The sequence below is a fragment of the Rhizopus delemar genome, genomic scaffold (genome assembly GCF_000149305.1).
Source record: "Rhizopus delemar RA 99-880 supercont3.16 genomic scaffold, whole genome shotgun sequence".
Taxonomy (NCBI): Eukaryota; Fungi; Mucoromycota; class Mucoromycetes; order Mucorales; family Rhizopodaceae; genus Rhizopus; species Rhizopus delemar.
In genome coordinates this window covers 406,767-418,994 of record NW_027137842.1, presented here as the reverse complement: position 1 = coordinate 418,994, position 12,228 = coordinate 406,767, and the positions used below count along the sequence as shown (strand labels likewise).

The 12,228-nt window shown below is 37.4% G+C and overlaps 3 protein-coding genes across 3 annotated transcripts; 2 read left to right on the top strand and 1 right to left on the bottom strand.

The window, feature by feature from the left end:
- Positions 1–306: 306 nt before the first annotated feature.
- On the bottom strand, positions 307–1,314 carry RO3G_15439 (uncharacterized protein; the record flags this gene model as incomplete). Its single annotated transcript, XM_067670023.1, has 2 exons — positions 307–852; positions 913–1,314. 2 exons carry the CDS (start codon positions 1,312–1,314, stop codon positions 307–309), a joined length of 948 nt encoding a protein of 315 aa, XP_067526124.1.
- A 2,108-nt stretch (positions 1,315–3,422) lies between these two features.
- Positions 3,423–7,501, top strand: RO3G_15438 (uncharacterized protein; the record flags this gene model as incomplete). The annotated part of the gene is made up of 17 exons (XM_067670022.1): positions 3,423–3,660; positions 3,717–3,814; positions 3,875–3,973; positions 4,037–4,375; positions 4,431–4,546; positions 4,603–5,019; positions 5,069–5,099; positions 5,154–5,222; positions 5,274–5,465; positions 5,528–5,704; positions 5,759–5,869; positions 5,921–6,005; positions 6,234–6,246; positions 6,305–6,561; positions 6,628–6,870; positions 6,927–7,233; positions 7,303–7,501. 17 exons carry the CDS (start codon positions 3,423–3,425, stop codon positions 7,499–7,501), a joined length of 2,991 nt encoding a protein of 996 aa, XP_067526123.1.
- Positions 7,502–8,594: 1,093 nt separating this feature from the next.
- Positions 8,595–12,107, top strand: RO3G_15437 (calcium-translocating P-type ATPase, PMCA-type; the record flags this gene model as incomplete). The annotated part of the gene is made up of 5 exons (XM_067670021.1): positions 8,595–9,110; positions 9,160–9,390; positions 9,439–10,033; positions 10,087–11,710; positions 11,765–12,107. The coding sequence occupies 5 exons, from the start codon at positions 8,595–8,597 to the stop codon at positions 12,105–12,107; spliced, it is 3,309 nt and encodes a 1,102-aa protein (XP_067526122.1).
- Between the last annotated feature and the right edge of the window lie 121 nt (positions 12,108–12,228).

Below are 12,228 nucleotides of genomic sequence, written 5' to 3'. Positions count from 1 at the left end.
CTATCCGAGGGAATAGTGGGCAGCTTCTGCAGTTTAAAAGAAAAAAAAAAGGCCAGCTATCTTGCCCAGCAACACCGAGGCAAACACCACTTACAGGTTGGCCACACTTCGTACGATCCTCTTGGGTCCATAGGCCATTTTAGATGACATGATGTAGAGATCAAGCATGGTCTGCTCCCGAGTTGTTGTTCCAAGGACAACCTTTTAATAAAATGAAAGAGATGGACAAGTAGTATGAGTGAATCATAAACAAAGAAATTTTAATTGCAAACATAATACCATAAAATAACAGTCAGAAAAATTGATTTATTGATACACTTTGAGATAATTAATGCTCCAGTAAGCATCGGAGAATGCACGTGGATTGTTTGCAACATAATCCGTACAAGTTGAAGGGCAGCCAGAGTTTCCATAAACACTACCTGCCCAGTCACCACAAAAGGTCAAATCAAAGATAACATTCATATTACTAAAGTAAGTAAGATCACAAAAGCCTGTTTTGAAAGGAAAATCGGCAATAGGAGTGGGCCAAGAGGTGGGGTTAACTTTGCCACTGCTGATGTCGGAAGGAATACTTCCTCGGGGGAAGAACCAAACTTGTATACCAGTGCCTGCAGTCATTCTCATAGCGTAGACACCACCTTTAATAGCATTCAAGCCTTTACCATAAGTTCTTTTATCTGTAGTCGAAACACCACATCCGGTGTTTGAGCTTTGGCCAGGAGCATAGACGTAGCAGTCGTTAGTTAAAATGCTTCCAGTTTGCTTGCGAGAAACACCAGCCATGGTACAGCCTTGCTTTGTATGCAAATGAATTTCATTTGTAGTAGCCTCGTTTACATTTTCAATAATCTTTAAGCAAATTATTAACCATTGCGTTTCTAGCAAATTTTAAACATAAAAAAAGCTTACATCAATTTCACCATTATTTGGCCAGTCGGGACCAAACATCCAAAAGGCTGGCCAAGTACCACATCCAACAGGCATATGCTCAAGGTCAAGCAATACCAAAGCAGAATTGGTATAAGACAGACGAGAAGTGATTCTGACAGAGCGTCGACCATTGGGACTGACTGTGGAGTTATCGGCTCTCATGATTACCTTACCTCCTCGAGTAGAGATTAAACCGGCAGATTGAGCGGTTGCTTGATCAACATATTTGACAAAGCCATGGGTAGGATCCGCATCAGTAAAGAAATCAAAACCATCAAAGAAGGTGGAGCCTTGATAGGTTTTTTTCAATGACCACACTTGAGCAGTGGAAAGAGCAAAGAGATTGACAGCCAAAAGGGATGTAATGAGTGACTTTAACATTTTAATTTATCTTTTTTGATCCCTTTATATTCTCCTTTTATTCAATTCTCCCTCCTTTTTATATAGATTAGGCTGTAAAGATTTAACGTTGCACCTAGGGATCTATTTAACGGAAAGGAGGTACACGAAACAAGCGTGTAACATTTTGTGTGTTAAAAGGCTAGGTTAAGGTACAAGCGTTTGTGTACCTAATTAAATGTGAGACATTTGATAAAATGAAACTTGATGTTCAAACAAAAGTAAATTTCTTATGCCGGACGATACATTCAGTTTATATTGTCCGTACAGACAAGTGTAATGATAGTTTTGAAATAAGAAACTACCAAATTCATTGCATCTGTGAGTATTCTACGGATCCTTATTTCTTATTATGAAAGTATTAGAGCCGACTTTTTTCTTCAGAGGTATAAGAATCCTGCTCGAGTTACACCTCGATGCTGTCGTCCGCCTTGTAATCACCCAGTTTTACATGATTCTTGCAGTCTCTCAGGTTTCAGTGTGAATTTGCTCTATGCTTGCTTTAGCTCAACATTTATTGGTTAAAAATATTTCAATATATAACAAAAGAATATATAATTTGAGATCCTATATGCATATACATAGTAATGTGTTAAGGGTCAATTAAGTTGCTTGCATAAAAAATGAGTTGTATGTGTATAGGTTACTAATTTGATCGATTCCGACTAGCTGTATCTGTCGTACCTAATAAAGCACACAGAAATTTATTACTAAAGAAAGGTTTTTGTTTTACATTTTCATATTACTTGATTGTATATAGGTTTTACTTCTTATGACACTCACTCGAGCAAATGACAATGTCTGACTATTCTTCAAATAGAAAATATATGTGACATTTGGACTTGAATCTTAATTAGAAAAAGATTAGTATTTGCAATTAAGCATAAGAGTGGTACTATTATTTTGGAACTGTGAATATGCCATATAGTTTTCTTGTAATGCATTTGCTAAACAAACTTAGTTAACACTCTTTAGGAAAATAAGTGTACAGGGCAACATTTCATTTTAACTTGTCGTTTGAGTAACCGCATATGGTATTTTGTAATATGGGAATTTTACATAAACTACGGGAAAATACTTTCTTTCTGAACAACATTAGCTTGTACTTTTCCGTGGAATCCATACATTGATGAGTACAGAAAACTGGTTCACTAATTTCCATATCGTTTGTATTAATATAGTATTCAACTTTGACCAGGTAATTATAGTGACAGTATTCAAGTACAAATTTAATTTGATGCTGTAAGATATTTTACTCGCCGTTTTAGATAAACTTCCGGTAAATTTGCGGTAATTGCTTTTAATACAGCTTTGTACCTGATTTAATCTTTTAATGTTAGATCTTTTGATATAAACGCTAGTTACGTGATGATTGAATCTAGCATAAGTTATATCTGTTTCGCTTGTTAGTTACACAGTCCATTAAGCCGAATAAAAGCATGTTGATGCTGGTAAAGAGAAGTAATCTGACAATAGTTAACGCTTTAGCAATCTCATATAGACATCACAGCATCAAATCATGTTCATATCCTAAGTTTCAATTTTCTTTCAATTGAAGCTACTAATGTAACAAACAACGTATTTATTACGATAAATAGAAGCAAAATATTTTTATGCATGAGATCAAGAATACGAATTTATAGCATGAAGACAGTTCAGGTCAATGCTTGATGGACATCTGAATGCGGAGTATTATACTAGAGTAAGAATTACAGTGCTTTTAATAATGATTCAACTATCTTAGTGTATTGAGTATTACTTTAGCTTGAGCAGATACCACTTATTCACGCGATATAATTGAATAAAAAAAGAGCCAGCGTTCTTTACCAATTCATTAGTACAATATTAAGAAGCTTATGAATGCAATAACCAGCAAAATTTCTTACAGAATTTTATTGTACCTAATGTAGTTCATATTTTACACTGAAAGTCTCTTGTTAAAACATAAAGCTTGTAAAAAAAATGAAAAAGTATGCTTTACTGCTTTCAAGCAGCATTACATTAAATCTCCGACTTTTTTTTTTTTTTTTTTTTTGTCTTCTCTCTTCCACTATTTTTGTGTGTGTGTTTTAGTAAATTATAATTACAACATGCCTAAAGCCAAAACAAGCAGCAGAGTATCCAGCATTTCCAAACTATCACCCTTCTTTCGCAAAAGAACAGATAAACCAAAGTTAGAACTACATGATTACATTTTAGCATCAGATACCACGTCAACAAGCTATCCAACTTTTTGGGCTGATCCAGAAGTCTTGAGTCAGACCAACGCATATAGAATTAGGAGAATTGGCAAACTTCCTTCTACGTTAGAAAATGTGATCAATATGTGTATGTTTTTCCATTTCTTTTTAATACTTTCATGTAATAAACTAGATCTTTTATAGATTCGTCCCAAGATGTTCGTGTTCATTCAAGTCAGCTTTTCAACTGTATCACGATCGCGACTCCAGACAGCATCTATGTTTATTTTTACAAAAAAAAGGTTTGAAAAAAGAAAAATCTGGCTTCCTTGAACGTATTCTTATGCTTTTCTTCATTTTAGGATAATGATAGAGTGATTCATTTATCGATGGAAGAAAATCAAGAACCACCTATTGTCAATATGGTCAGCAGCGATACTCAAACAATAGGGATATTGGCAGTAAGCAAATCAGGACATATCACCTATTGGAGACAGTACAGCGGTGCATCCTCTTTTCTAAAGTACAAATTATCACTCTCACAACAAGAGCAGATCACAGCTGTGGAATCCATTCGGGGACAGCGAGCGATCCTTGGATCGAGTCTTGGAAATATTTACTTGGTTGATTATAACGCAAACAAGTTGGCCGTTTTCTCGTTTTACAAACAAATGAACCTTGCTGCTTTCTTGAGTAACATGCTGTTTGTCACAAACCCGGTAGAAAGTCGATCCAATGTCGTCAAATCTAGTTTACCTTGTAAAGGCAAGATATTGAGGATTCGATTTAGTCAAGATCATGCTTATATTGCCTATGCGGAGCATATGGCTGTTTGGAACATCAATGATCAAAATGAAATCAAGGTACGTATACCAAATTGGAGAAGAAGAATGATTTACTCTAATTGTATTTATTTAGCTGTCGACCGTGATATCAATTCATCATCATTTAAAAGAAGCTTTATCTCGACATATTCCTTCTCATGTATCAAGAGATTATATCAAAGCCAACTTGTTGGACATCTGCTTATCTGAGTAAGTTTTATTTGAACGCAGCATTATTACTCTTATGAACCCTTTCTTTTAATTAGAAACAACACGTTTACTGTTCTCGTTTCCTATTCAGTACCTGAAATGGGCAATTACGTACAATATGCCGTTATCTCATTTACATATAGCGGATCAATTCTAAAAGAAAACACACCCTTGTGGATTCTACACACAGCCTCTGTACCGTATTCAGTCATTCCAGATACGCTCCAAAGGGCACCCACTCTACTTATTTCAGAAGGACTTGCATTTGTTACCTTTGATCGAACGATGATTGTAGTGTCGATGGATAAAAATTCTGTATTTGAAGAGCGAGTAGTGCTTAAACAAGATGATGATGATATATTGTGTACTCAGGTGAATCAGACAGTAGAAGCGTCTGCATTGATGATTACACGAAAATGCATTATTGAATTTCAAGTAGACACTAATAAGATACGAAGGCCATCAGCAGAAGGGTAAATAAAGTCATTAAAAAGTAAACAGCTATTAACAAGGAATATTTAGAAACATCTATGCTGTTGCTGTAGATGATACCGTAAGTCTCTCTCTCTCCCTCTTTCTTTTTGCTGTACTTACTTTACAACCATAGAATGAAAGGGATACACTTATTTTTAAATCTAGATTAGAGCAGGCTGTTTTCTTTGGTGTACCTGAACAAGTAATTAGATTAAAGCATTTAATAAAAAAAAACTAACAGCTTTTATGAAAGGGACCATTGCAATTTCCACTTAGAACCGAACAAGAGGATATCTCCAAGGCCGTGCTTTCACTGACAGATGATATACTAAAAGGATGTGAATTACTACCAAAATCACTTGAATTAGGATTTTATATTGAAAGTAGATATGTATTTTCAAATAGAATCATGTCTGTTTTGACTGATAATGGACTAATTCACTCTGTAAAAAAAAAGAGCTTTTCTTTAATTGAAGTAACTTTACAAACTCATTCTGTTGATAATAGATGACCGAAAATGAACGATTCAAGATTTTGAAAACAACTGAATATTATTATCTTACTATCGTACTCTATGAAACATTAGTAGAAAATCACAGTTTTACTCTGCAGTTTTCTGCGGCCATTCAATCTGTTTTACAAGAAAACAGCGGTGATCTCATCCGAGCTTTTTTGATTGACCATGTAAGATCAAGACACAGACGTCTTAAAGGATCCCGAGTATTTATCTTTTTATAGCCATTTGATGTGAATCAACTTATTGAACAGTTCTTTTCTACATTTGAAGCATTTGATTTCAATCTTGAAGAAACTGCGCTTTATTTACAAAAGATCAACAAAGTGATTTTAGTAAGAAAGATAAGGGGAAAAAAAAATGATTATACTTATTATGATCTTCAGAGTCTAGCAAACAGAGCTTATAATTACGAAGAAAAATATTTGCCACTGTATGAAATAAGCCATCACTTTGGTGATCTTTGGATGAGTAAGAAAACTAATCATTTTGGCTTGTATCATTCTTACCCCCCTCTCTCTTTTTTTTTAAAAAAAAAAATAGTAGCGAGTGCCAGTGATTTGTTAATGAAAGCATTTGAAAAGACACAAAATTATGTTTGCTTATCGTCATTGAATAATGTTACTAACCAATCCATGGCAGCATTAAAAGATAACTTGTGTGAGATAGGCAGTTTGTTATTAAACCATTTATCTATAGAAATTTATAAAAGGTAACAAAGAATAAACAAAAGTGTAAAGAGAGGTAAAGTAATGTTGATGTTGAGATAGTGTTGGAGACGTACGCCAAAATTATGCAGATAAATTATCCAATACTAAAAGTGTGATAATACAAAAGTTATGTGCATGTCAACAATATCAAGTGGCTATTGAACTTGCTGAGAAATATGATGATTTACCAGCGATTGTAGCTGCTTTACAAACAAGTCAACTATCAGATGAAGAAGTACAAGCTAAACATATTTATTTCATACAAGCCTATGGTTATGATTATTTTACCCTTTTATTAAATTGGCTTAATGACCACGGTAACAAGAGAAAGAGAATGGTGATAAAAAGGGGAAAAAATGTTGAACTGATGAGGATGATTATAGGTGAAGATGAAAAGATATTATTGCTCAGTAAACATGTACCAGATTATGTAGACAAGTTCTTTGAAAATAATCCTGTCAAGATATCATGGACATATTATCTTTTACAAGAAAATTATGTAAAAGCACTGATTAGACTCAAAGAGTGCTTAGAAAGGGAAACAAATGTTTATAAAAGATGCGATATGTTGAGTTGGGCTAACATGATGCTTGTTGCGACAAAAGAAGAGAAGGATGACATGTTTGGTAAGTTGAAGAAGCAAGCCTGAGATGTGTATGTGTGATGATAACAAATTATGCAGACCCAAATGTTTTACAAGGTTTAAGTGCTCAGCTTGAGTTTGAAGCGATACAAATGGAAATAATTGAGGCGTTTAAAGAACATTTGAATTTTATGTCCGCTAATGAAAATGCAGCAATGTTTATATTAAACAAATGTGCTAGTATACTTGTTGAAGATAAAACAAGAAAAGAAGATGTAAAGGAGCTGAAGGAGTCTATAGAAAAACTGTTGAATGAAACAAGTCTTGATAAAGTACAAGTGATAAAGATATTAGTGATGTTGGATAATTTTGGATCAGATGTAATGAATATGACAATAGCGCTTAGGTTAGTGAATGAAGTAAAGGATGAATCAAATCTGTTACTGTCACAAATCATTTGGAAAGAGATTTATAGCCGAGACTTGAACAGTAAATATGTTAAATATCACCAAGAATTCACTAAAGTACAGCGTCATACTGCATTAAAAGAAACATACACTTGGCGTGTCATTCAATCAAATGAGGGCAACATTCTAGCACCAAGTTCATTAAATTATTTCCAGTCGCAAGAATTAAGCCAACTTGAACAATTATTCAAGGCTGTGATGTCATAACTCATCTCTATGCTTCAATATTCTTTTAAAATATTTATAAACTTGCCCTTTTTCATCCACTACAGAACCTTTAAATAGCTCATGTCTTGTGGTTGTCATGCATTTTCTTTAATAGATTGCATTTGTCTCGCTATTTTCATTATCATCAAATGGGTTAATGTCTTTTATTAATCATGTTATTGAAATCAACCGACAACACTCTCACATCATTTCCTTGCTTTGTAACAAGTTATTTAAACACCCTACAAGTCATCGATCTTTGTCATATTGAATGCGCCCTTAAATTCCACAGCTTATGCCTTGTCAAACATGACAAATCTATTTGAATTTTGGCGTCTTTTGTGTTAAACTCGAGAGTTGCAATAAGAAAGAAGAAACGAGAAGAAATGATGATGAAATACAACTTGAGGAATGTGCGTTATTGATAACGTTTGTCTTTTTCGCGATTTCCTTTTATTCTAAATTTATGCTTGTTTATTTCATTATTACTGCAAAAAAAAAAAGGGTAATTCAAGAGTCTATTTTTTGCTTTTGTTTATTGCTAATCAACATAGACTTCTAATGTATTCCTGTCATTCACTTGCACATATCTACAAGGAGGTGTGTTTAAGGGGAAGGAAGAGGACAAAAGATTTCATAAAGCCCTTTCATTTTCTAAAATGAGAAATGATAAACCCGCAAAAAAAAAATATAAAACAAGCAAAATCAAATACGAACAAAAAGAGAAGGGGGGAGAGAAGGCAGTGAACTTGTTTTTAAAATAATTAAACTGTGCTTATGGATGATCCATTGATCATCACCCATGCAAAGAAAAGTTCTACTTTGAAAGATTTACGCAAAACAAAGAAAAAAAAGATGTTCTATCATTTCTCTTTATCAGCCATACACACACAAACACTCGCTCTTGATGATCTTCCCCCTCTTTTTTATTTTTCATTCTCTCGCTCTCTCTCTCTCTCTTTCTTTCTTTTTATCCCCTTTTCCCTTTTTATATATAAAAGCCTAATTCTTACTTTTTTCTTTCTTCTTTTCTTTTTTTTAATAAAACTATAAATATATTTTGTAATAATAGAAATAATCCACCTATTTCATAATGACTACCATGCATTCACCTAATGCACTCCTCAGTGAAAACCCAACCATCATCTCTCACGCACCAGAAAAATCAGATCAAGTCAGAATAGATTTTCGAGACCATCTGAATACCCACCAAGATCCCAACAACCCATTCGCCTTTGTTCCAGAGCAACTCAGTGCTCTGGTGGATCCCAAAAACATGCCCCTGTTACGCGCCTACGGAGGGCTGGAAGGGGTGGCCAGAGGACTTCATGTCGACCTAAAGTCCGGTCTTATCTCCAATGCACCCAAACATCAACCTATCACGCTTGAGCAAGTGATGACAGAAGCCAGAGAAGAGTCTGTGCTAGAGAGAACTCCGACTGTGCATTCATTAGGCGCCCGACAGCTGACACATCGTACAGACATCACAACGACCGACATCACCGCATTTCCTCAGAGAAGAAGGGTGTTTGGCGCCAATGTGTTACCAGAGACTACATCCAAGAACATATTTCAGCTCATGTGGATCGCATTTCAAGATAAAACGTTGGTAAATAGAACAAACGTGCTTGTTCAAAACTCATCTAAGCGAATCATAGATCTTGTTGGCGATTGCGGCCGTTGTCTCTTTGGGCGTTGGTTTGTATGAAGATATTGCTGTGCCTGAATATGATACGCTGGGTAACAGGATACCAGGTGTGAAGTGGGTTGAAGGTGTGGCTATTATCGTAGCCATCCTCTTGGTTGTCCTTGTTGGGAGTATCAATGATTATCAAAAAGAAAAACAATTTCGCAAGTTGAATGCCAAAAAGGAGGACAGGGTCGTCAAGGTAATCTTTGTCTTTTTTCATTCTTATAAATTCATTCTTTCTCTTTAGGCTACAAGAGAAACAATGGTTGTTCAAATCTCTGTTCATGACATTCAAGTCGGTGACATTCTTCATTTAGAACCAGGTGATATTGTACCTGTCGATGGTATCTTTATCGAAGGACACGACCTTAAATGTGACGAGTCTGCTGCCACAGGAGAATCAGACGCTGTTCGAAAGAATACCTTGAAGGAGTGTGAAAAGCAAGCGGATAAACATGCGAATGCAAAAGGCCCAGTTCACCTGCCTGATCCTTTTATTATCTCTGGTGCCAAGGTCTTGGAAGGCGTGGGTATCTATCTGGTGACAGGCGTCGGTGTCAATTCATACTATGGACGGACGATGATGGCCCTTCGTACTGAGTCTGAGAGCACCCCTCTTCAAGAAAAGCTGAATGATCTGGCAGAGATGATTGCCAAATTGGGATCGGCTGCTGGTCTGTTGATGCTCATCGTCTTGCTCATTCGATATTTTGTTGGTTGGCGTTCGGGTGTTCCTGATCAACCAACGACGATTGTTTTGGATATCATGAAGATCTTGATCGTGGTTGTCACGATTGTGGTCGTTGCTGTTCCTGAGGGTTTACCTTTAGCTGTCACACTTGGTAAAGAAATCATGTACGTCATCCTTATCTTCTAATCTTTTTTTTTTTCACAGCCCTTGCTTATGCCACCCAACGGATGCTCAAGGACAACAACCTGGTCCGTGTCTTGGCTGCTTGTGAAACAATGGGTAATGCTACTACTGTCTGCTCAGATAAAACCGGTACACTCACACAAAACAAGATGACTGTCGTCGCCGGTATGTTTGGTTCCACTTTTGGCTTTGTCAAAAAACCCAAGGACGCTGATCTGATCAGTATTGCAGAGATCCATCAGCAGGCACCCAAGGAAACACTTGATCTCATCAACCAATCGATCGCTATCAATTCAAACGCGTTCGAGGGAGAAAATGAAAAGGGAGAGCCTTGTTTTGTGGGTAACAAGACAGAGACTGCCTTGCTTCAGTTCTCTCGAGAGATTCACGCTGAACATTATGACGTCCTGAGATCACGCTGGTCGATCGAACAAATCTATCCTTTCAGTTCCGAACGAAAGGCGATGGCCACCGTCATAAAGATATCTCATCCAAACAAGCATCAAGCCATGTATCGTATGCATATCAAGGGAGCCTCTGAAATCATTCTTGATCTCTGTTCGTCTGTGCTGTCAGTCGATCAAGATCAAGTGCGTGAGATGACGGCTGAGGACCATGCAAAGATAGAACATACGATCCAGAGCTATGCCAACCAGAGCCTTCGAACCCTTGGTCTTGCCTACCGCGACTTTGAACACTGGCCACCCAAGGGTCAGATGGACGAGGAAGGAAAGGTGCCCTATGAGGATCTGGTGGCCGACAGCGGATTGACCTTTTTGGGCGTTGTCGGTATCGAGGACCCCCTTCGCGATGGTGTGACAGAGGCCGTTCAAGCCTGTCAGCGTGCAGGTGTGTTTGTTCGGATGGTGACGGGTGACAATGTCGTGACAGCGAAAAGTATTGCCAAACAATGCGGTATCTATACACCAGGTGGTGAGGTCATGGAAGGACCCGTCTTTCGAAATTTGACCCCAGCTGAAATGGACAAGATCTTGCCTCGTCTTCAGGTCTTGGCTCGTTCGAGTCCAGAAGATAAACGGATCTTGGTCAGTCGTCTGCGTGAGCTGGGTGACATTGTCGCTGTCACAGGGGATGGTACGAATGATGGTCCGGCTCTCAAAATGGCTGACGTCGGATTCTCGATGGGTATCGCTGGTACTGAAGTGGCCAAGGAAGCTTCGAGTATTATCCTGATGGATGATAATTTCTCGAGTATCGTCAAGGCCATCATGTGGGGTCGTTGTGTGAATGATGCTGTCAAGAAATTCTTGGAGTTCCAGCTCACCGTCAATATCACGGCTGTCATTCTCACCTTTATTTCTGCTGTGGCCAGTACAGATCAAAAGTCCGTCTTGACCGCCGTTCAGCTCTTGTGGGTCAATTTGATCATGGATACCTTTGCTGCCCTTGCCTTGGCTACCGATCCTCCTACACCTGAATTATTAGACCGTAACCCTGAACCACGTACGGCACCCTTGATCACATTCAGGATGTGGAAGATGATCATCGGCCAAGCTATCTTTCAGATCGCAGTGACCCTTGTGCTCCTTTACAGTAGTGTCCTCAACTATCCAACTGAAAGTGTCGTGTTACAGACCGTGGTCTTTAACACATTCGTCTTTTGTCAAATATTTAATGAGATCAAGTAAGTCGAACGATCCCACAAAACACATATTCATCTTTTTGTTTTCGATTTTAGCTGCAGACGTATTGATAGCAAACTCAACATCTTTACCAATCTCTGGTCCAACAAATTCTTCCTTGCAATTTTCCTCATTTGTGTACTTGGTCAGACCGTCATTGTCCAATTCGGCGGTGCGGCTTTTCAAGTGGTCGGTTTGGATGGTCTACACTGGGGTATTGCGATCGTGATCGGCTTCATGTCTTTACCGATCGGTGCTGTGATTCGATTGATCCCGGATGAAATCTTTGGCTTCCTCTTTCTTAATCCTGCCACACGAGAAAGATACTTGGGAGGGAATCAAACGAGGGCAACCTCAGTCTATGTCACAGGAAATGAACGATTGCATTGGAATGAATAAGCTCATAATTTCATGTATCATTTTATTATTAAATATTAGACTATGTCATCTTCCATGTACTTTCCAATATAAACAATTTGTGATCAACATACCCTATAACTGGTTTAATAAACAGTACAGA